The sequence below is a fragment of the Phyllostomus hastatus genome, unplaced genomic scaffold (assembly GCF_019186645.2).
Source record: "Phyllostomus hastatus isolate PE091 unplaced genomic scaffold, TTU_PhHast_1.1 phas_contig_551, whole genome shotgun sequence".
Taxonomy (NCBI): Eukaryota; Metazoa; Chordata; class Mammalia; order Chiroptera; family Phyllostomidae; genus Phyllostomus; species Phyllostomus hastatus.
This window is the reverse complement of record NW_025333909.1, coordinates 4,190,578-4,212,658: the sequence shown is the minus strand read 5'-3', so window position 1 is coordinate 4,212,658 and position 22,081 is coordinate 4,190,578. Positions and strand designations below refer to the sequence as shown.

At 53.2% G+C, this 22,081-nt stretch overlaps 1 protein-coding gene across 6 annotated transcripts; it reads right to left on the bottom strand.

Annotated features, from left to right (window-relative positions):
* Positions 1-1,702: 1,702 nt before the first annotated feature.
* On the bottom strand, positions 1,703-21,794 carry LAS1L (LAS1 like ribosome biogenesis factor). 6 transcript variants are annotated; one of them, XM_045847489.1, is made up of 15 exons: positions 21,480-21,794; positions 20,468-20,593; positions 19,403-19,472; positions 18,493-18,574; positions 17,128-17,409; positions 16,807-16,853; positions 15,878-15,987; positions 14,034-14,119; positions 13,097-13,303; positions 12,880-12,918; positions 12,589-12,736; positions 7,236-7,318; positions 6,801-7,118; positions 3,574-3,724; positions 1,703-1,989 (listed from the first exon to the last, which is right to left on the bottom strand). In XM_045847489.1, the coding sequence occupies exons 1-15, from the start codon at positions 21,668-21,670 to the stop codon at positions 1,866-1,868; spliced, it is 2,064 nt and encodes a 687-aa protein (XP_045703445.1). In that variant the 5' UTR covers positions 21,671-21,794; the 3' UTR covers positions 1,703-1,865. The 6 variants fall into 6 exon arrangements, with proteins under 6 accessions (XP_045703445.1, XP_045703442.1, XP_045703447.1 ...); XM_045847486.1 differs by having other exon boundaries at positions 6,801-7,318; XM_045847491.1 differs by lacking the exon at positions 21,480-21,794 and adding an exon at positions 21,251-21,470 and having other exon boundaries at positions 6,801-7,318.
* Positions 21,795-22,081: the final 287 nt, after the last annotated feature.

Here is a 22,081-nt window from a genome sequence, read left to right as displayed (position 1 = left end):
AATTGAAAATTCCTATGTAGGAGCCAACAGAGAAAATGCAGGCTGCTCTGGAGAAGCAGTGGAAGGAAACCGAGAAGAGTTTGCAGCACCCATCTTGTCACGGAGCAGGCGCCGAGCTATCTCCCAGAATACTTTCGCAAATCTCTTGACCAGATGTGGCGTAGATTTTCTTTGAGGGCTCCTTTAGCTCTGGCATTTCAGGACACAATAACACAGCATTTGTCATTCTGGCAGGACAGGGAAGAGTTGGACAAACACTGACTTTAATCTGTGCAGGAGACTGCTCGGCCCATGCGTGATGCTTGGGTCCACACAGGACAGGAAATCAGCCCTGCTGGGCTGCTGGGGCCCTGGCCCCCTTTCACAAGTGGACCGGATCTGTGGGCCAGCTCTAGAAAACTGATTAGAGACATATACTCACAGAGATATTCAGGATATCCTTTAAAAGGTGTCGGGGACTCCCTAGAGGTCCTGACTCAAGTTAAAACCCTTGACTGCAGGCTCTGGCATAACATTTCGACTAAATTCTTCCTTGGCATTTTCACAGCATAAGCCACAGGTGGCAAACACAAGGCCCACAGCCAAATCCACCCCTCCACCTTGTTTTATCCGGCCCAGCACCTAGTTTCTACCCAGCAGCAGCGCCGAGCTCTCACGTAACAGTTAAGGAGTAGCTACATGTATACCGTCCTAAAGTTACATTCGGCCCTTTGAAGGCAGCCACAAGGCTGATGTGGCCCCCGGTGACAATGAGTTTGACACCCCCGGCAAAAGCCCTTTCTGCCATTCCCTGGCTCAGCCACTTCTTGGGCCAGCTTCCTGGCTGCAGTGTTGCCTGCTTCTGTCCCTTGCTCCACTCCTCAGGGTCCAAACTTGGCCCCACAGTGCTGCTCACTGTCTTGCCCAGCTAACTCCTGTCCCCAGAGTGGGGGCTGGGAATGCTGTAGCTAGACTTGGCCTTGGTCAACCACCACCCTGGAAATACCACCCTGAGGAAAACCAAGAGCTTGTGGGGGCATACCAGAGGTCCCTAAGACACTTATTGGTGACTTTGTCACCAGCAGAGGGCTCTGAGGGGTGAGGACATAGACTAATCATCCATACGTGTTGGCAGCTCAGGGCTGACATGGGGTAGGCGCTGTAAGGATCTAAGGGAATTGGGTGCCTGTGGAGAAGGAGCGCTGGGCCAGTTGCTAAGGCAGCTCTGGCTTCAGTGCACTCCACAGGGAAGTCCACTCTATCTTTTCTAGGCCAAAGAAATTGGAAAGGAATTAACAAAGGATTCTCTCACTTTGAACTGCTGTCTGGTGGCCAGCGAGGGCAGGCAGGGAAATGAGTCAGAAGCCTGCTGGGCAGCATCAGAAAGGTGTGGGTACTCCCACTGTCAGGGAGGTTCTGAGCAGATCCCCTTGCTGCCGGCTGGGCTGTGTGTCCAGCAATGCTCTCTTCTGGGGCTTCATGCTTCCCGGTGAGCTGGCCCCAGACTAACAGGTGAGGCGAGCAAACGTGGTTTGGGTCAGAAAGACGCAAGGAACGGAGCCTACTGATGGAAACAATCAGGGGCCCTGGGCCCCACAGGCATCAGGAGCCAGCTCCCACTCAAGACCCCACTAGGATCCCGCCTTCTCTGGGGCCCCCAGAATAAACGGAGAACTATGTTGGTCGTGCCCCAGCACACAAATGACTTCAAAACCACAAAAACAACAATTGCCTGTTTATTGTATTTCCAACAACAAAAAAAAAACAAACAAAACCAATCCAAATAACATTGGGGTGAACACTGAACTGACGTGGCTGACAACAGTTAGCTCCAGGGAGGTTTCGGGGAACATCAGGTGCAACAGAAGGGGGGACTAAGGTGGACATCAGAAGAGCTGCAGACCAGTTTTGAGCCCGTGCAGCTGGCCCTGGCTCCAGAGAAGGCCCTCCAGGTCGTTGCTGCCGTTGCTACAGTTGCCACTGCCGATGCCACAGGTAAGGGCCAGGGTGCTATGGGGAGGGGGGGCAGTCAGGGAAGGACGCAGGCTCTGGAAGGGCTAAGAGTGCTTGCCTGGGTGTCTGTGGGAAGAACCCACTGTTCTGCTTGGCCTTACAAAGAAGAGATTAGAGCAAATCTGAGAAACCACTTCAGATGGTCTCCAGCGAGGGCTCTGCCCCTCCCCTTCCTGGTGAGGAAGGGGAGAGGCAGAACTTTTCAAGTGAAACTTTATGCGGAGTCCCGGTATGTAAAGCAGATCTTGGTAGAGAGACAGAGGGGCCCTACATGACCCCACCCACAGGAAGACACTGGCAGTGGCTGCCTTAACAGGCCTTCTTCCAAGAACCCAGAAGAACCCCAGGCTGGATCCCTTCCACTCCCGAGAGCCGGTGAAGGAGCCCGAGGCCAGGTTTGGGCGGCAGGACAAGGCCTAGCTCCCCAGCTAGGATTTCAGCTTTGTTCTAGGGAGACACTGTGTTCCCTGAGTCCCTGGACCTGCTCAGAATGCTGTCCTTGCAGCCACCCCCTCCCTCCCCCGCCTTTCTGCAGGTCAAAGGACCTTCCAGGTAGATGAGGATGACAGCCCAGAGCAAAGCCATTATCGCTCCCCTCAGGCAGGCCTACGCTTACACTACACCTTCTGAAAAACCCTTTAGAGTTGGTGTAGTCCCACCCCCTCCCATTACCCACCGATTTACAGCCCAGGGACCTGAGGCTCAGAGATGTAAAGGGACTTGCCCAAGGCAGAAAGCCAAGTCAGGGGTGGGATGTGGGAGCTGGGCCAACTAAGCTTTGTTCTGGAATTAGCTCCACCAGCCCACCCTTGATACCCTAGGGTTTGTCAAGCCAGTCTCACCAAGGGGACAGGAGCCTGTGTGTGGGTCCCACATACAACTACACACCACCTGGCCTCCCCAGCTGCCTCCTCCCTTCCCGTCTCTGAGAGGCCTGCTGCCTCCCAGCCTCGGACAGCCAGTTCATGGCGCTGCCTTGGGCCTGGCTGGCTGCTGGCCTCTGAGTTCTACAGTTCTCTCCCCGAATGCCCAGCGCCCCTCAGCACAGGCTACCTGCTTCCTGTCTCCCTGATGACCCCAGAGCTCCCAGGCCTGCGACACAGAGGCGAGTTTCGAGGGAGAGAGTAAAGCTGTGCGCAGGCCTTGCTATGAAGATGTCCGGACAGTGTGGGAAAGCCTACTGATTCCGTCCTCTGCGTGCCTTTGGACAAATCCCTTCCCCCTTGACCTTCTGGGAGTGGTGGGCCCTTTAGAGAACCTGCTGAAAGCTATGGAATGCTCTCCTCCCAGAATGCACACACACACACACACACACACACTCACTCACTCATACATGGACAAACACTGGATGCCAAGCCAGCTCTATGCGGCTACCTCGAGGGCTGCCCCCAGTAGGGGCTGGGGGGAGCCGCTGCAAGGGCCCAGGCAGGGACTGGAGCTTACACTTCACTCATTTCGGCCCAGACTGGGGAAAGCTGTGTCCCCCACCCACCCTACTTTGTGTTCGGTCCGTCCCTCCCATCCTCCCTCCCGCAGGAGGTAGAGAAAGGGGTGAGAAATCCTGGTGCCGTGGGCACTTACCCCATCTTGCCTGTTGGAGGTTCCAGCCGCTGCTCTAGCACAGGCTGGTCCAAAAGATACATGGTCTCATAATTCTCCACCATAAGCTCCGCTGGGTCCTCGGTCTGACCCGGCATGAGGCCTATGGGGAAGTTGATCCACCGCACGTCTTCTGTAGAGCAGAGGGGGGCAGAGAGGGTTGATTAGCGACTTCTCACACTGGTACACAGGCCTGCCTCTCCGGTCTGTCCACCACATCATGGAGCACACTGGGCACGGGCTCTGCTTGTCCATCCTCATTCCTTTCTGCATCACTTCTCCCGAGATCCTCTCCCCATTTAGCACCCCCTCCACCCCTGCCACACCCCCCACACAGCCTTTAAGGCCTTTCCTCCTCTGTGCGTTCACACACACATCCCGCCCACCCTCGGCACCTGCACGTCATGCACAGAACTAGACTTTTTGGTTCCCCTCCACTTTTCTCCCACGTCCACACATGTGTCCCTGCACCAACACAGACAACATCTTCAGACCTGGGTGTGCCACTACGTAAGCCCCTCACCCTTACCAATTTCCACATGCACCTGTGTCCTAGAAAGTCTACGTGCCTCAAATTCCCTCGTCACCTCCTCCCCCAAACGCACAGACACCTCAGAGTATCTGTGTCACACCAAAGTAAATGTGTCACACCAGAGCTTTTGTTATATACAATGCATTAGTGGCTACAGAAATCTGTCCTCTAAGAGCTATGGTCAGAAGGCAAAGTGACAACATCCACGCCACTGGTCCCAGAAACCACAGCTAAGAAACATGAGCAGTCAAGCATTTGTTTGCACAGTGAGCTCTCTCTGGCATGCTCCTCACTCTAGTTAGCAAGGCTGGGATGTCGGGGACAGTCCCAGCCAGGTGCTGCAGCCATCTGCTCCTGGGCTTCCTTGCAGCTCAACTTATACATCTCGGTGGGTCCGTCCACGTGGGTGATAGTGGGGGAGAGCTGCGGTTCTTCTCCACTGTGGACCCTCAGATCACTGTTAGACCGGGCATCTCCACAGTTCTTATGGGATGAAACATACCAGGACATCAAAGCAAAGACATACAGGTTCCGCATCCCATAGATGCCTGTGGAAAAGGCACCGCAGATGTACACACGAACTCCCTGACGTGTCTGAAGACCACACCACTTCTTAATACCCTTGGCTTGCGACAATGAAACACCAGCTGAGCATGAACTCCCTCTCGGACACAGTATGGTCCCCCTTGGCCCCAGCTGCGCACTCATATAACATCCCTTCTCTGGGGAGGGGCTGTGTCACTGCACAGCCCGGCCCCCACGGCCACCTAAGTACCACAAGCACGAAGACCAAGTCCTCTGTTCAACGAACGTTCCATTTCACACCCTGCCTCCTACACGTCTCATTCACAGGCCCACAACTCAGACATCTCAATGTCACTGCATCCCCACAAGTGTAGGCGCACAGAGGAAGCAGCGGCAAAGGGCAGAGGGAAAGGATTTAATGTCTTCGTCTTTCCATGTTCCCAAACCACAGACACCCCAGACCTGATAGCACACTACGTCAGGCACCCTCCGCCCTCAGCTCTAGCATTTAAACACCGTCCGCATACCATTCGACTAAATGCCCATCCTGTCTTTACACCGGTACATCTGGTGTTTTCAAGTGAAGCCCTTCACAGTGAGCTTCTGCAAGAAGATCCACTTTCTGGCCTTCTGCATTTCCCTGGCATCCAAAGAATTCTCCCTGTCATCATGCCCTTAGCATTCTGGAGGTGCCAACCCTGCACGAGCTTTTTATGTCACCTGCACAAGCCCCTCAGGAAGGGCTGTTTCCCTGCCTGCCTACTGCCCGAGGCCTGGCTCCTTTATAGGGCATCGGTGCCTGTCTTGATACCCGGCATTGCCCTGTGCGCACAGACACCTTTGCCCACAGGGCCCCTGCCCCCAACTCACCGACCTGACCTTTCTCCCTCCCTGCCACTAACATCCCCAACCACGCCTCCATCACTTGCCCCTACCTCTGTAGCCTGATAGCCCTGTGCATGCTCCTTCAGGGACAGCGTGGGCACCCCCACCTCATCGCTATACGTGACTATGTGTGAGTGTATACCCAGGTGCACAGACAACGACTTCACCATGATCTCTTTCCACAGCCTCTTCTCTCAGACACACGCACACACTGCCTGGACCCATATCCCCGCTCACTTCTGATACTGACAAATACCCACAAACACAGACCTCTTTGCCCTAAGACGTTTCTGTCACTGTGCCTTGGTTTGTCTAGCACGTGCGGGCACACACCCGATCACACACACAGATGTAAATGTCTTCCTTCACCCCTTAGCACACAGAGCCTTCACGCCTCCGCCCTTCCACACACATCCACACAAGGCCAAAGGCTCCACCCCTCCCCTCACTTCCTTCACTGACTCCCCTCTCTCAGGCTCCACCACGCAGGCTGTGCCCCACATTGAAGCGCAGGTGCATACACACGTGCCCACGCATGCACACCAGGCTGTTTGGTCCTTTGGGGTCTCCCTGCCTTAAGGCTCCTGCTCCCTAACCTAAATGAGGGCAATCAAATGACCAGCCTCAGGGGGATCAGATTCAGGTTCCCCCACTTTCTTATCACACAACTGTCCCTGCTCTCTGCCAGTGTCGTCTCACTAACTGGTACGCGCACCTAAAAACCACATCACTCTTTCTTCTCACTCTTCTGATCTCACTTCCACTTCCTCTGACCGAATGCCTCTGGGCTCCTCCTTTCTCAGACACACAGCAAAATCCTGTCTCATCACCACCCCGCCTCCCTGTGTACAGACACACACACGTACACACAAAAAGCACTCCTTTGTCTCTGTGCCCGGCATCACTGCACCTGAGGAGCATATGCAGAATGAGACATCTACCCACCCTCTACCTCCCTCTTTCTGCTCTGCGTGGAGGCACAGGGCCCACACCCACACCATCCCCTCCGAATGTGCTCTCTGCCTGAAGGAGCCAGCAGCAGGACAGCGCTCAGGTCCCTGGCACTTACATGCTTTGTGTAAGGGACAGGGAAGCCAGCCGTCAAGCATATTACTAGGCTGCCTCCGAGGCTTGCCTCCCATGTGCTACCTCTTGCTACCTTGTGTTTCTCTGCTACTTTCCATTCCTTTGTAGGATGGAAAAATGGCTCAGGAGGCAGCCCGAGAGCGCAGATGGGTGGGGAGAGAGCTGGCATCAGGCTTCTTACCTGAGCTCACTTGCCACGGAGAGCCCTGCAAAGCTTCTCTTTTCTGGGCCAGGGCCCTGGCACTCTCGGCACTGGGGGACGACTCCACCAGGGAGAGAATGCCCACCTCCATCCTGTCATCCTCCTCCTCATCGTCCTCGTCTTCATCATCTTCATCATCTTCATCTTCCTCTTCCTCCCACTTCCCTTGGTCAGCATTCTCCTCTTCCTCCTCTTCTACCTGGTCTTCCATGACCTCCTTCTCCTCCTCCTCGTCCTCCTCTTCATGTTCCTGGACGTTGTTAAGGTTGCCCTCCTCCTCCTGCTGCTGGTCTGCTCCTGCAGGCCCGCAGAAGGAGGCAGCTGGTTTGAGGCTCCAATACAGGCTGTCCAGTGTGTACGCAGACTTCACAACAGGGAAGGCCTCTGCGCCCTCCTGCACCAGGCTGTTTTTACCATTCTGGGTATAGATGGAACAGATGCTCAGCAGCTTCTTCTGCTCCTCATCTGGCAGGACCTGCCCCATGGCTTTGAAGATGCTGCCCCAAGGGAGGGATGGGGGAAAAAAGATTCACAATCTCAAGTCACGACATATCCACCACTCCACACTTTGAACTTGGTCTCTGAACTTCCAGACCTGCCTCTGAAAGGCTATGTGGCAGAGCAGATGGAACACAACAGCAAGACCACGGACCCCGGACAAGCTCTGGGATTCATCTCTGTGGCTCACTTTCATTCTCAGTAAAATGGGGACAATAATGGCACCTAACAGAATGCCTGGCACAGTGCCTGGCACATAATGGCCATGCAGTAAATGACAGCTCATATTAATCTGTACTGAAACACTACGTAAATACACAAATGAGACAATGAGCCTACATGGCTGGACATGAGGACGGCAGATCCTCTGGCCCAGCTGAGCAATCTGTCCTGAGCTTCAAAGACGTGCCTGCATGCACACTGGGCTCCTTCTGAGTGGAGCCCAAGTGTGATCCCTCTCTGGGAACAACTACAGCCCAGCCTGGAATGGATAAAAAGGAAAAAAGCAGTAGTTGACAGGACAACACAGGATGTAGGAAAAATGGCAGGTGAGCACTGAGGATCTCGGGCACTACTGGAGCTGGGGGAGGAAGGAAGCACAGGGACGGCAGGACACGTCGAGGGAGGTCTTGGTGCGGAGACCAGAGCGAGCACACCGTGCTGTGAACGTGTGCTGAGATGAGCCTGGCTCCAGGGGAAGGGCTGTGCTCAGGAGCTGTGGGAGGAAGAACGGGCTGCAAAGGTTAAGTGTGTGTGTTGGGCAGAAGGGTCACCGGGTGACTGAGCACAGGTACAAGGTGCGCCTCTGAAGATGGCTATGGTGCCCGTGTGGAGGACGGCCACGTGGAGGGTGGCCTGGATGTGGCAGCCTGGAGGCGGGGGGACCAGGGAGAGTCGATGAGGGAGACCTAAGACCTGGGCATTCGAGATGGGAGGGAGATGCTGTGACAGAGGGCAGCGCTGGATGAGCAGAGGGCAGGAGTCCCGCAGAGGGGAGTTAAAGATGAGGGCATGGTGGCACACACAACAGACGGCACTCACAGTAAAACCACCAGCAGATACAGACCCCTGGGAAGGGAGAGGGTGAACACGCCCAGCAGAACCTTGAGTAGAACCAGGCACCTAGCAGGCACCTGCTCACTGATGGAGGAAGGGTGCGGCAGACAGATGGATGGTTTCTTCCAGGTGTATCAACTTTGAACTGTGGGCCATTCTTGGAGGGGTCCTATGTTCTGGGGGTGCTGTTTGCTCTGTGCCCTACAGGCAGACTGGCCACATTCGAGTGATCTCTGGTCACTGGTCGCAGGGAACAGGGCTAAGGGCCAGGGACTCTACTGGCAGACTGGGGCACCATCCCTGTGGGGCTAATTTCATATGCTAACGGGACACTGGCTCCAATTGCATTGATATTGGCCAGCTGGGGAAAGCTCTTGAAAAGCTTGCAGCTTTATTAGAGAAAAGCCAGAGAGAAACTCTCTTCCCTTTCACTGTGGTCCATTAGTATGATTAATAATAAATATTCCTAGGCACTTGATATTGGCAAGATGCCATATCACTGCTGTTTCTTATTACCCGGCCGCTATCTCGAGCTGTCTAGCCTGCCCACTGAGGTGCAGGGGTGATACGAATCTTAAAATGCACCTCCCATCCTTGGGTTTGTCGGGTCACAGGTGAGGTTCATGAAAAGAAGGTGCATTTTGCATTTGCAAGACCTGTGCCCAAATCCCCGCCCCAACCATCAACAAACCATGTGACTTCTGGATAAGTCACTTTGCTCCTCCTAGCCTCAATATCTCTCGTATCTGTCAAATAACAATATTATTCCTCTGTCTTCAAAGACTGTTGTGTCAAATGACATAAGTTCTACTGAAAACACAGCACCACAGCTGACATTTAATCACCTGTGCAACTTTTATTTTTCCTCTGGGAAAAACAAAAGCCACGTTTTTGTACGTGCCTAACAACACCTGCTTTTGGCAATAGTGCCATCTAGTGGAACACTGTAGAAAGAGCACAGGAGTAAGGACAGGATATCTGGGTTTTGACCTCAGCTCTGACTTGCTGAACTTGCTCTTGACTTGAAACATAACACCAGACTACATCCCATTTCCCAATCCGGGTAATGGGGTGATTCGGACTAGATTGACTGATCATCTGGGAAAAGCAGGATCTGTACATAAGAAATCGTACTCCAAGCGAGCCGCTGTTACTGCTGGCATGGGTTGCATCCCTCTGGTATGCTTGGGCTGGGAGATCTCTGTGCTCCTGACTTCTCCAAGACCAGCAGCTTCTACTCTGCAGGCCCTCATGATTGGAAAGTATCTTGAAGGCCACCTATCCAAACCTCTCCATGAGGTTCTTTTCACTGTCCCCCCATAACATACACATGCTGTGTTCTTCTGCCTCGGAAACTTCCTTTATGCGTTTCAGAGTTCTAATTGCTGCCATGCCTTGTCTGTAATGCTTTCATCCCTCCAGGCCTGTTTTTTTTTTTTGGTTCTCTTCCCAGTTTCCCACCCATCCACATCACCTCCAGTGTAGAGCACACACGTCTAGAGATTTGAGTATCTGGTTCAGTCCCATCTCCTGCAGGGCTTGCCCCAATTGACTTTGTCCGCGAGGCTACTTTTTGCTCTTAAAAGTTACTACCATGCCTGCAAAGGCATCATGGCTCAAGAAAGACTTTCTAACTGTATGCGGGGCATGAGGGGACTAAGAGGGTCTTGGCATCCAGCCTGCCCCTTCTTTCATTTCCCAGGCACGGAGTAAGCTCCCATCAAAGACAGCACTGCTGGCAACAAGACGGCTGAGTCTAGTTTAGTTCGCCAACATTCACTGAGATGTGTTCAGAGCCTGGTAGTGGGTGGTGTGCTGGGGCACAGGTGGCTAATGCAGAGTCCTTGCCCTTGTAAAGCTTAGTCTGACAGAGGGAAAGAGACGCTAGGGGAAGGAGACACTGTAACGTAAGATCTCAGATTTTGGAAGCAGTTGAGAGTCAGCACAACAGGACAGATGGTGCCAGCACCAAGGGAGATTGGGAGCTGAGGGGGGAGACCGCTTAGACCAGGGGTGTCAAACTCATTTTCACCGGGGGCCACATCAGTCTCGTGGTAGCCTTCAAAGGGCCAAATGTAATTTCAACTCCTGAACAGTTAAGGATTAGTTACCTTTATACAGTCCTAAAATTATATTCAGCCCTTTGAAGGCAACTGCAAGGCTGATGTGGCCCCTGGTGAAAATGAGTTTGACACCCCTGACGTAGGGGTAGGCATGGAAAGTAAGATAATCAATGCTGTTTTGGACACACCCAATTCTGGGGCATCCAAGGGGAGACGTCTGATGTGCTTTCAAATATAGGACATTGAATCTTGGGGGAAAGGCCTGGCCTAGACAAAGAGATTTGGGCCTCGGCATTTTATAGGACCGAGTAAAAAAGCATGGGCATTTCAAGGAGAGAGTAATAAACAGCATCAATGCCATAGACATAGTGATGGACCAGGGCCCCCTGGGTTTGGTAATTAGATCTAAGAAGCTCTGGGTAGTGACCGCCAAATTGTGGCAGGTTAAGGAGTAAGAGGGCAGTGAGGAAATCGAGATCATTGAGTGCAGATTTTCTTTTCAGATGCTCCGATGGGAGAGGAGGCAGAGACAAGCTGGTGCTAACCCAACAGAGGGATGCAGGGTCAAAGCAGGTTTTGCTTGTGTTTTTGTTCGGAGTTTTAAGATGAGAAACACTCAGGCACATTCACAGGTTAAAAAACAAGAGCCAGTGGTGCTGAGGGAGAGGCTGAGACGAGGCCCCAGCAACGCTGGCAGAGGTGGCTGCAGAGCACAGGCGGTAGCGAGGCTCTGAGTGGGGGAAAGACCACCTCACCCTGACATTGGCGGGTGGGTCGAATGTAGCCGCAGATCAGTTCACAAGGACTGGACCTTGTGTGGAGGGGGCACTGGATGCCTCCATGTGCTTGAGGAAGCTAGGGTAAATTTGAAAGGGGGAAGAGCTTTAAGATGAGTGGTAAGGGTTTAGAACAGTCGGGAAACAGGCAAATGGGCAGAAAACAGGGAAAAGTTCAGATAAGCAGAACCAGGGCCTGGCCTCAGATTAGTGGCAGCCATCCACAGGGCTGAGTACTTTCCTCCAGCAGGGCTCAGCTCTCCACGCTGAAGAGTAGGGGGAGCAGAATGGGAATGAATCCCAGCTCTGGGGTTTGCAAGTCAGATGTGCCAAAGGACGGACAGAGCTGAGGATGCTGATGAGCAGCTGAAGCCATCAACCACAGGATGGAGGGGAAGCAGGGCTGAGGGAGGTAGGGAGTACAGGGATGGAGATCTGGACGCGGGCGAAGAGCAGATGCCATGACGCAAGGGTGAGGACTGCAAGGCCAAGAGGTGGCGGTCACTGGATGAAAAACAAGAGCCAGTGGTGCTGAGGGAGAGGCTGAGATGAGGCCCCAGCAACGCTGGCAGAGGTGGCTGCAGAGCACAGGCGGTAGCGAGGCTCTGAGTGGGGGAAAGACTACCTCACCCTGACACTGGAGGGTGGGTCGATGCTGGCATGTCAGCTTTGAGAGATGGAACAGCTCTGAGTGATGGAAATGGCTTGGTGAGTGTCATGTACAATGAAGGTCACTGGACTGGAGGAGTCACAGAGTGTCAGATGGGTCACGCTAACGAAACAGACACTGCTCCAGAGAGCAGGAAGAGAACTGGGTGCCAAAGGCTGCCACGACCATGAGGGAAGTGGCTCAGGGCGAGGAAGTGACAAAGGAAATGGAAGGGAGGCAACCATGGGTCATTACGGGAAGCAGTGCAGTATTCAGACTGACCACGGCGCCCAGGGTGGATTGGGTAAAGGGGAATCACATGAGGTGGGGTTACCATGGTAGGCTGGGGCAGAGTCAGAAAGATCTTTGACTAGCAGGCTAAGAAGCCTAGAGATCAGGAAGGCAACAGAGAGCCACTGAAGGTTGCAGAGCATGTATGACAGGGATACTCTGGGAAGACAAGAGAGGAGACAGCACTGGGCTTCGAGTCAGAACCCTGGGCTCAATTATCAGCAGCCGCCACCACTTACTGTGCACTTGCTCTGTACAGGCCACTGTGCTGAGCACTCTAAGGGGGCTGTCTCACCGGTTCCCTTACTGGACTCGGTTCTCCCATCAGTTAGTAGGAGGGAGACAGGATGAATCTAACTCTGCCACTGCAGCACTGTGCAGTCTTAAGGCCTGCCGTGCCTCACCCTCTTAACAGACAAATTCAGGACACTTACAGCTGAAGGAGATGGGGGCTGGCCCAGCAGGGTGAGGCCAAGCAGGACTCAACCAACCGGGGCCAGTCCAGGGAGGCAGAGCAGTTGAAGAGCCTCCAGCTTTTCCTTGCTTCCCACTGGACAGCAGAAAACCGGCGGGCATTCCGTCCTGAGAGAGAAGAGAGGGCCTGAGGAGAAGGAACTAGGCACCGCCTCCCCTACCCAACCTTGTACTTTGAAAAACTGGACGCTGTCCCTCTTCCCCCTGCCCCCAGACTCCCCCACTGTATACCCCCCAATTGCTCAAAGCACCTGTGGAAGCGCTTTGCCTCCAGCTCAGTGTAGTCGCCTCTGAGAAGAAAAAGGCGGAGGGGGACTTGCGTGCTGCCGCCGCAGGGCCCCCTGGGTAAACCTAACCCTCTAACAAGGGCTGTGTCCACCTGGTGCTATTCAGCCGAGCTGAGAACAGTGGGCACATGCTCTCGTTCCGGCTGTGTGAGGCCCCGAGGCTAGGGCTGGTCTCCCTCACCAGCCTTGGTGTTGGCCACGATCAGTTCAACGGTCCATCTCAGGATGTAGGTGGCCCGGATCCCATTGCTCCCCAAGGCTGACAGCTCAGACAACATCTTCTCCAGCAGGGCGTGCGTGAAGGCCTCGGAGTGCAGGCCCCTGATCAGGGGCTGCCAGAACTGAGAGAATGGCTTTGGTACCACGATATCATCAAAGTCCATGTTTTCTGGTTGTTAAGGGCCATGTGTTGAAAGAGAAAGAGCGAGGGGTGGGTTACAAAGGGAGACATGGAGGGAGAGGACGAGGGAAGAACGGGAAGGAAGAATGGAGGGAAGAAGGGAGGAAGGAAGGGAAGGAGAGAGAAGGAAGAAAAGAGAGACGGAAAGAGAGAGGAGATCCCACCACCAACAAAAACCAGAGTTGCCGTCAGAGAACCGGAGGAAACAGGAGAGCAGAACAACAGGGAGAGAGATAACTTAGTGTCCGGCATCAAACAATTCACTCGGAACAGGGGAAGAGAAAAAGAGCTCTGGTTCTAGCTTCAGCTCTGTCAGTAACTCACTGTGTGACTCTGGGTCAGTACCTTCCCCTTTCTGGACCTCAGTCTGCCCATCTGTAACATGAGGACGTTGAACCGGATGACCTCACAAGGTCCTTCCAGTTTTGCTGTCCTAGCTCTCTAGCGAGTGGCTGAATCACAATTAGCATGGCACAATAATAGCATTAGACTTCCCTCAACCCCACCGCAGCCCACCCAGTTCCAGGCCCCCTAAGGAAAGCCCAGTCAGGGCTTGTCAGTGGGGTTACCTGTTCTTCTCAGCCCGGTGGGGCTTCCAGAGGCTGGGGAACCGCAGCACACAGCCCTTTCCCCAAGCCCAGGCCCACCCAGCCCACCCCTGCTGTTCTTGCCCCCAAAACACACTGCCCTAGGCAGCAGTGAGCCCCCAAGACTCTACCTTCATACTCTATCTGCAAAGCTGCCAACTGCTCAAATGTGGGGATGAGGAAGCCATCATCCAGGAAAGCATCCAGCACAACGCCCCTGCAGAAAGACGACGCTCAATGAAACACACTGAAAGCAGAGGGGAGACTCTCTCCTACTCCTCCCCCCGCTCCCAAAGCAGCGAATGCCTCTGGCTCAAGTGGCCAAAGCAGCATAGAGGGGAAAGCGGAGGGCTGACAGTTGAATCTCAAGCCTCAGCCTCCTGGGGAAGGGGCTGGGCCAGACCGGGATCTGTGGGTTCTGACAAGCGGTGAGCAAGCACATGCTGACCTAGGGCCCACAGCAAGGGCAGCAGTGACTGAACAGGCCAAAAGCACAGATGGAGAAAAGCTGCAGGTCCACAGAGGAGTTAAACGTCTGGAGTCAGTGGGCTAAAGGATTTTGGACCTCAGTTCCTGCTCAGGCTGTTCCTCTGGACAGTCCTCCAATCTCCTGCCCCTCCTCTTCCCCTCACTTGCTCTCTTTCAGGTCCCAGAAGCAGAAGCTTTGGGGACCTAATTGCTGGACTGAATATGACCCTTGATCCTAGGGGCCTGAAGAACCCAGAACTGAGTTATAGGGGTTGAAAGTGTAGGCTACAGGAGCGATTCCCCGCCCCGTGTCTAGCTCAAACCGGAACCAGCAACAGCCGTCTCCTCCAGAGCCAGCGCTCAGCGCTTCCTCCCAGAGGCTCTCACAGCTAAAGAGGCCTAGGGGGGGACACAAGTTCCCAGGGCATCTCGATGCACGGAGACTTGTCATGCTCAGATTCCACCCTCTACCAGGCTAAAGAGGGAAAGAAGTTGGCTACGCTTCCACTGATCTCCCCAGTATCCAGGAAGAGCACTGAAAGAAGCAAGTCAGCTGTCTGCTGAGCACGACAAGGCAGACACTACTGTACAGGGGCGCATGGATAGCTTCCTCTGCTGCTGAGGGGACCACTGCCCACGCCTCTGCTGAAGGCTGTGACCAAGAAGCCTAGGCTGGGCACACACTGAGAAACTGCCTTTGGACCTAGTGGTATCCAGCAAGTGAGGAAGATAGGCTGTCGGCTGTCACCCAGGCCCACTCTGTCACCTACACACCACGGCCTTACACTCTGCCGTGCTACAGCTCCATTCCCGTCTCTAGCTGGGAAGGCCCAGCACTGCCTCCACAGGTGCTCAGTGGAATGTTCCCCCAAGTCCTTTCCAGCTGAATCTAGGTAGCAAGCCCCCAAGAGCTAGGGAGGAGAGGAATAGACAGACATTGTTTGTCTGCCCTGGATTGAACTGAGCAGTTTTTGGTGGGAGGGGAAGAAGTGTCATGGCCATACCGAGTGGGGAGGGACTTAAGTCTTTGGAGGAGTCAGACCCTAGGAAGGCCCCAACCACGACTGTCCAGGGGATGCTGATACTCTCCCAATAGATTTTCAAAAGGAAAGACGAGCAGGGCCCGCCGAGTAGCTTTGACCTCAAACTTGAACAAGGCCCAGGCAGTGAAGGGATAAGGATTAAGGGCTTCTCCTAGTTGCCAGGGCCCCACATACCACTGGACAGAGAGGAGCAATCCTGGCTAGTGCACAGATGACAGCAGACACCCTGCCTCTGGCCATTCCCGTGATTCACAGTATGCAACCCCGACCTGGTAGCTGGCAGTGCCCAAGCAAAAGGGTCATGCGGAATGCAGGGATCCCCCCCACTCCATGGGGGGATCAGAATCATCCCTGAGATTTCCGGCAGCAGAGGCTGGCAAGCTGGGATACAGACACTGATTTCAGAAAGGTTGCCAAGCTATACCGTAGAGGTGTCAGCAGCCCCTGGTGACTTAGTTCTGTACCTGTTCTCCCATGTAATGCCCTTGAGGTCTGCCAAGATGCAGTCTATAGGTGGAGGCAGCTGATTCCACACCTTAATGGCCTGAGGTAAGAACCTAAATTTTTCCAGCACCTGCCAGCAAAGAGGGTTCCATCAGCGGCTGGCTTGGCCAGGCAACCCGCCCCCACCCCTCCAGGACCCCTTCCCATGGGACCACTCAGCACTTTCCTTAAGGGGATAGGACAGGGCATGCAGGGGTGGGTCCACCACTCCCCTACTAGACCTGGAACTAAAAATATCCTGATCCTCAAAGGCCAGACTTTCTCCTCTTCCTCCTCCTCCCCCACCCGTGAATTCCTGTGGCTCCAATCACCAGATACCCTAATACTGAGTTATCCACTCGGGGCACTTGGTTGGAGGTGGACAGAGACCCTTGGGCCAAAGGGCGAGGGGAAGCGATGGATTATGGAAGAAAGGGAATATGGAGACTCAAGTTTTAATCCTAGTTCCACCACTAACTGCATATGTGACCCTGGGCCAGTCCACTTATCCATAGCTTCAATTTCTTCATCTGTGAAAAGGGTCCAGCTAAATGATTTCTAAGCTACCTCCCTTCCTGATAAAAACAGAACCCCTTAAGCTCACCTGATCTACAAAAGTTCTTTGGGCGCCACCTGCTGAACAGCTGCAGTACTGCAGGGCTATGCAACCACCTCCACCCAGGTTGTTCCCTACCACTGATGAGGCACAAACTTCCATCATCTGCTCCCTTCCATCAGTGTGGAGGATCAGCCAATTGGACTCGGCTCCTCTTGTCTCGTTCCTACTGCCCCCTCTCTCTTAGCGAGAAGGTCCCTCAAGCTTTGCCACTTTTCTTTCAAACTCCTCCTCAGGATTTCCCTCAGGCAGAGGGAAGAAATGGCTGGGGCCAAGTCAAAGGCGCTTTCTTACCTTAAACTGCTCCTCTTCATACGATATCAGCAGTTCTCGGGCTCTTTCTGAAAACCAAAGAAGGAAACAGATAGGGCAGCCAGGCCAGCCCCTTCTTCTGATGGAATTCTGGGCCCCTCTCACCTCATTTCCTGAGTAACTAGAATTCTTGCCTTTCCTACTTCACAGGGCTTAAGGAGGATGGTTTGTGACCGTAATTATTTTAAGTGAAGACTCGCCACAATCCCAAAGGAAAGGCTGAGCAAGGAAAATAACCAGTGTCAACCTTAAGCCTGAGAGGGGCTCATGGGCCCCTCTCTACCCACCGCCAACGACACCTACCATACAGCTCTTTATGTCTCCGAGCCTTTTCCAAATGCGCATCTATCTCTTTGTCGCCTTGGCTGTCTCCACCAGCCCTGACATCCAGCTCTGCACCTGTCTTCTCATCCTCAGGCTTTGGTTTCTGGTCTGCGATGCTCTCAAGAGTGCTCTTGGATTCCTCCTGGCAGTCTTCATCTGCCTCTTCCTTGTCCTCCTCCAACTCCCATGCCTCTCTCAGGCTGTTCTCCAGTTGGCGGCACCAGTAGGTCTTCTGGAGCCATTGCAGGACAAAATAGCAACCTAAAGGAGGGCAGGAAGGCAGGCAGTGCCACAGGAGCAGCCACAGGCGAGCGGCTCCCAGCAGGCCACCAGCCTCATCTTGCAAGCACTATGGGAAGGCCCAAGAGAAGAAGCTTGGCTCCAAGAAGGCACAAATCTTAAATGTCCAGAAGTAGCCCCTCTTGTTCAGGGTCATTTGCTTTTTCCTGCTTACTAGCACCTTTCCTAGGAAAAAAAAAAAACTAACGCCAGACTTGCACACAGGATGCCAAATATGGCGCAGGACTGGCAAGTGGGAGAACAGGGATAGTCCCACTAGCTGGTTACGAGGCCTTGGCCAAGTCTTTTCTCTTTTTCGAGATCTCGGTTTCCCCCAGTATGAAGGGGCTAGGCTGAAGCAGGGGTTCTTAGTTGGAATGGGGTATCCAAAGCACCTCTGGGTTCATGACATTCGATGACTCACACCTCTCAAGCCACTCCCACTCACCTCCTCCTCAGGCACAAAACTTAAGGAGATGCCAAAAAAAAAAATGCCTTAATTGGGAGCAGAACAGTGCCCTGACAAGCCATATTGGAGTCTAAAGCAAAAGGAGAAGTTTTAGAGTTCAATAACACTAATCTTGTCTTTATTTAAAAATTTTGGGATTTTATTCATCATGGGTTTTTCCAAATTAAAATGTTATCTATTATGATTACTGAGCTTTAAAAAATTATTTTGTATATGTATTTAAAGATTTTATTTGTTTATTTTTTAGAGTGAGGGGAAGGAAAGAAGAAAGAGAAGGAGAGAAACATTGACGTGTGGATGCCTATTGTGTACCCTCTACCGGGATGTGGCTTGCAATCCAGGCATGTGCCCTGACTGGGAATCAAACCAGCGACCCTTTGGTCTGCAGGCTGGTGCTCAACCCACTGAGCCACACCAGCCAGGTCTGATTACTGAGCTTCTGACACCCCCTTTAAGTTTGTACCCAAGACGAGTGCCTCGCCTCATGGTAGTCCTGGCTCTGACCCGAGGTGGAGACCCTCCTCTGTCCCCCCACACTGTCACCAAGCCTTGGCCCCTAGGCTTAATTGTGATAGATATACACCTTGGGGACTCACCTCTACGGCAGTCATTTATATGAGGCATTTTCTTGTGGGTCAGCTGATGGCGAAGTTCAACAATCCAATCTGGAATGTTCACCTGATTGTAGGGGAGGGTGTGCGTGCCGATATTAGAAACCAGTCAAGCTGGAGGGGAGCACAGACATGAGTGAGCCTGGCCTCCCCCCATTTTACAGATGGAGAAATTGAGGTCCCGAGAGGAGGTTTCAGTCTTTGTGGCAGAGCCAAGATGAGAAACCAGGTCTCCTGATTCTTTTTACTGCTCTGAGGAGGTAATCTTGAAAATCAGCAAAGACACTTGCCTCCCCCCCGACCACCAGCCACATTCCTCCAAGAGATTCCTATAAACGAGCATTAATAATACCAGTCCTTCTCCCTGGGTACCTTGTACGCCTCCTCCCTCCCTCCCTTCATCCTCCCTTCATCCTCCCTCCCTCCTTCCCCACCTACCTCTGTCCCACACTCCCTCCAGGAAGCTGTACCCGATGGCTGAGAACCCTCCTGCCCTCTACACACCTCGCACACCAGGGCAGAAATGCCTGGCATTTCCATGCTGCTTGGCTGAACTTGTCTCCTCCAGCAAACTGTCAGTTCCCAGAGGGCAGGTGCTGTGACTGCCACCTCTCTCCTGTCCCCACCCAGTAATGCATTCCATGTGGGCGCCTTAGCTTCACTGGGCCACTTCCCAGCAAGCTGGGAAGGCCAAGCCCATTGAAGATAGCAGGCATAAACAAGGGAGGAAGTCTCCTTGCTTCAAGCTAGAGGCTGAGGCTCTGGGGTTCTCGCTGGGCTTGGCTCGTAGTGATGGGATGAGGCAGCCTGGCTGGGTGCCCACGTGACCCCATGCCCCATTTAGTGAGCCCTCCTAGGGGAAGAGAATTGAGCAAGACCACTTTGTCATACACACCTCCTGAGCCAGGCACTTGAGGGGGAGCCTGGCAGACTTTGTCTTCCTCTCCGAGATAAGATTCACAAACCTGGGGTTGGGGGAAAAATGAGTGGCACAGCCCGAGTGACTGTTTTACTCAAACCAGTGGGGCTTCAAAAGCCCTCGCTGATTTCCTGACACCTTGCATTTCCACAACCTGTCCACTGCCTGTTCTGTCCTGTTCTTATGGTTAGTGTCAGCACAGCGGGGATGGCTCCATCCAGTCCAGCACTTACTGAGAGTCTGCCCTGTACTGAAGCCATACAGGTGAATAAGACACTGCTTTGGCCTCGAAGAGCTCAGTGTAGGATAAGTAGTCACCACATAAAACAGCATATGATACTACAACATAGTTTGTTATAAATGCTAGAACCGAGGACTATATCACATGATACGGAGAAGGTAAGAAGAGCTAGGAAGGACCTCGAGGCAGACAAGGGGAATAGGTTGAGATGAGAATCTCTGACAGATGAGAAAACTCAGTAGCAGCCTTTTCCCCGATGTGCATGAGACAGCTAGAACCCCTCTGAGGCACTTTGTAAGCCCAGAACTCTCAGCCCACGTCTCTACTTCCACAACTCGGCAACCGTTCGGAGAAGGGGAAAAGGGTAGTGCTAGGCAGGTGTACACTGGGGTAGAGCTGGAAAATCCACATGAAATCATGGGATGGGGCACTGAACCACTCAGACAAGTTCCTTTGGGTGAAAGAGTTAAAGCAGGGAGAACGAAATCAACCTGCCAAAGCTGGAAGAGACCCATAGAGATCACTTGGTGTGAACCGCCCCCCACCCCGCAGCCTAACAAAAAGAAGGCAAGAAAACTGGAAGAGAGAAGGCTCTCAGGTGAAGAAAAAGAGGAATGTGTGTTGACAGGGTACAACAAACCTGTCACATCAAGGAATCCCACGGTGACCCGTACACAGGGACACATGGGGCTTTTTCCTTTGGGTACCACCTGAAGTCAAGATTTGTTTATGGCATGCTACCTCTCCACCCCACCCCTATCCCCCAAACCACCCTCCACCCATACCCATGTCGGTCTTACCTGACCAATGCCATGCCATAGAGCAGTCTAAGTTCATCAGTGCCCAAGCCACCAGTTACATCCAAGAGCTTACAGCGTACGAGGTCAGCAGTAGAAGCCACTGCCAGAGGCAGTTCGTTGCCTAACCTAAAGGGCCACAGTCCAGCACCATCATAAAGGTCCCTTACACTGGTCCACCCTCCACCTCAGACCGTAGCTTGCTGTAGGCTATTCCAAACACAATGGTGTGAAAAGTAGGTTTATAGTTGTGAATATGCAAAACACAGTTTATTCTTGTATTATTACTTTTTAATTATTGTGTTTATTTGTATTACAACTGTATACCTACTTTTTCCAATCTCGGTATATACTGGCTCGAGTGGACACGAGTGGACACAAATCAAGACGGTGGAAAGAGGAAGGGTAATGTCCCTGGGATCCAATTGTATACAGGGCATGAGAGGTTGGCTAGGATACACAGAGGACACCTAACTGCTATGCAATCAACGAACAATTCAGCATAGACACATCCCTTTCTTTCCCCTTAAACCTTCCATGCACTCTGCTAGAAAAGACCTTGTTCCTTCAGAATATTATCCCTTGTCTGCTCCCAAATCAATCTTACCAACCAGACTGAGGTGCTCCATTGAAACATGGCTTTGCAGGCAACCTCCCCCCGAACCTCTCTAATCCAAATCAGGAATCCACCCTAGGATGCTAACCCACTCCTTAAGCCCTGGCTCAGCCACAGTGGTCCCTCCGACAACCTCCTCAAGATGGGAGAAGTTAAGGGTAAAAACTTACAGATTTAACAACAGGGTTGCTGAGACACACCCGCTTTCTTTCCACAAACAGGATTAGGGCCAGAGCTTGGCTGCGACTTTCCCTCAGACACTTGAGAGAAGCAACGCCCAAACCACTGGGAGGGGTACCAGCGGCAATTTGGGGCATGACTGCAGAATAAAGCCTTGTAGGATTCCCAAAGGCAGGTGTGACCAGCACGCAGGCAGGAGGGCTGAGCTGATTGCCTTACCTGCTCCTCCACGCTGTGATGCGGTTCAGCGCGTACCGCTGCAATTTATGGTCATCACAGAACAGGTACACTGTCACCTGATCCCACTCTGCCTTACTGAGCCAGGCGACTACGATGCGCTGGGCCCAGAGGGGCGACAAATTTTTCTCTTTGACGCCCTTCCCGCACCACGCAGTCCACACACGATCCATCCCCCAAGAACCCAGACCTGACCTGACTGAGGAATCCCACCACACCCTCAGCTAGACACCAAGCCCGGCGTCTCGGTACTCGCCAGAGCCTTCAGCTCAACGTGCTAGACTCACTGCAAACCGCCACCGCACCAGCAGCCAATGGGAGAGTGTGACCCCGACGCAAGCCCGCCTCCCACCGTCAGTGTAACAAATCGGAACTTGAGAGCTGAGGACCGTAGGAAGCACAAGTTGAAGATGTGCCTTCGTCTGCCGGAAGTGTTCTCTTCTCAAAACAACTCTACCAGCTACAAGCATTCGGCCTCAAGGTTCCGCTAATTTCCTGGTTGCTAACGGTTCTCTGTCACGGATCCGGAGAGATACTGTCTGGAGTGTGGCAGAATTTTAGTTTGCGCCCCCTGGCGGGCAAGG

Coding starts and splice junctions, on each gene's coding strand:
- LAS1L (XM_045847486.1), bottom strand. CDS start 21,670: ATGGATCGTGTGTGGACTGCGTGGTGCGGGAAGGGCGTCAAAGAGAAA. Junction 17,410..18,492: donor TATAAATGACTGCCGTAGAG/GTGAGTCCCCAA, acceptor GCCCTCCTTTAG/GTTGCTATTTTGTCCTGCAA. Junction 12,737..12,879: donor GAGGCAAAGCGCTTCCACAG/GTGCTTTGAGCA, acceptor CTTCTCTCTCAG/GACGGAATGCCCGCCGGTTT.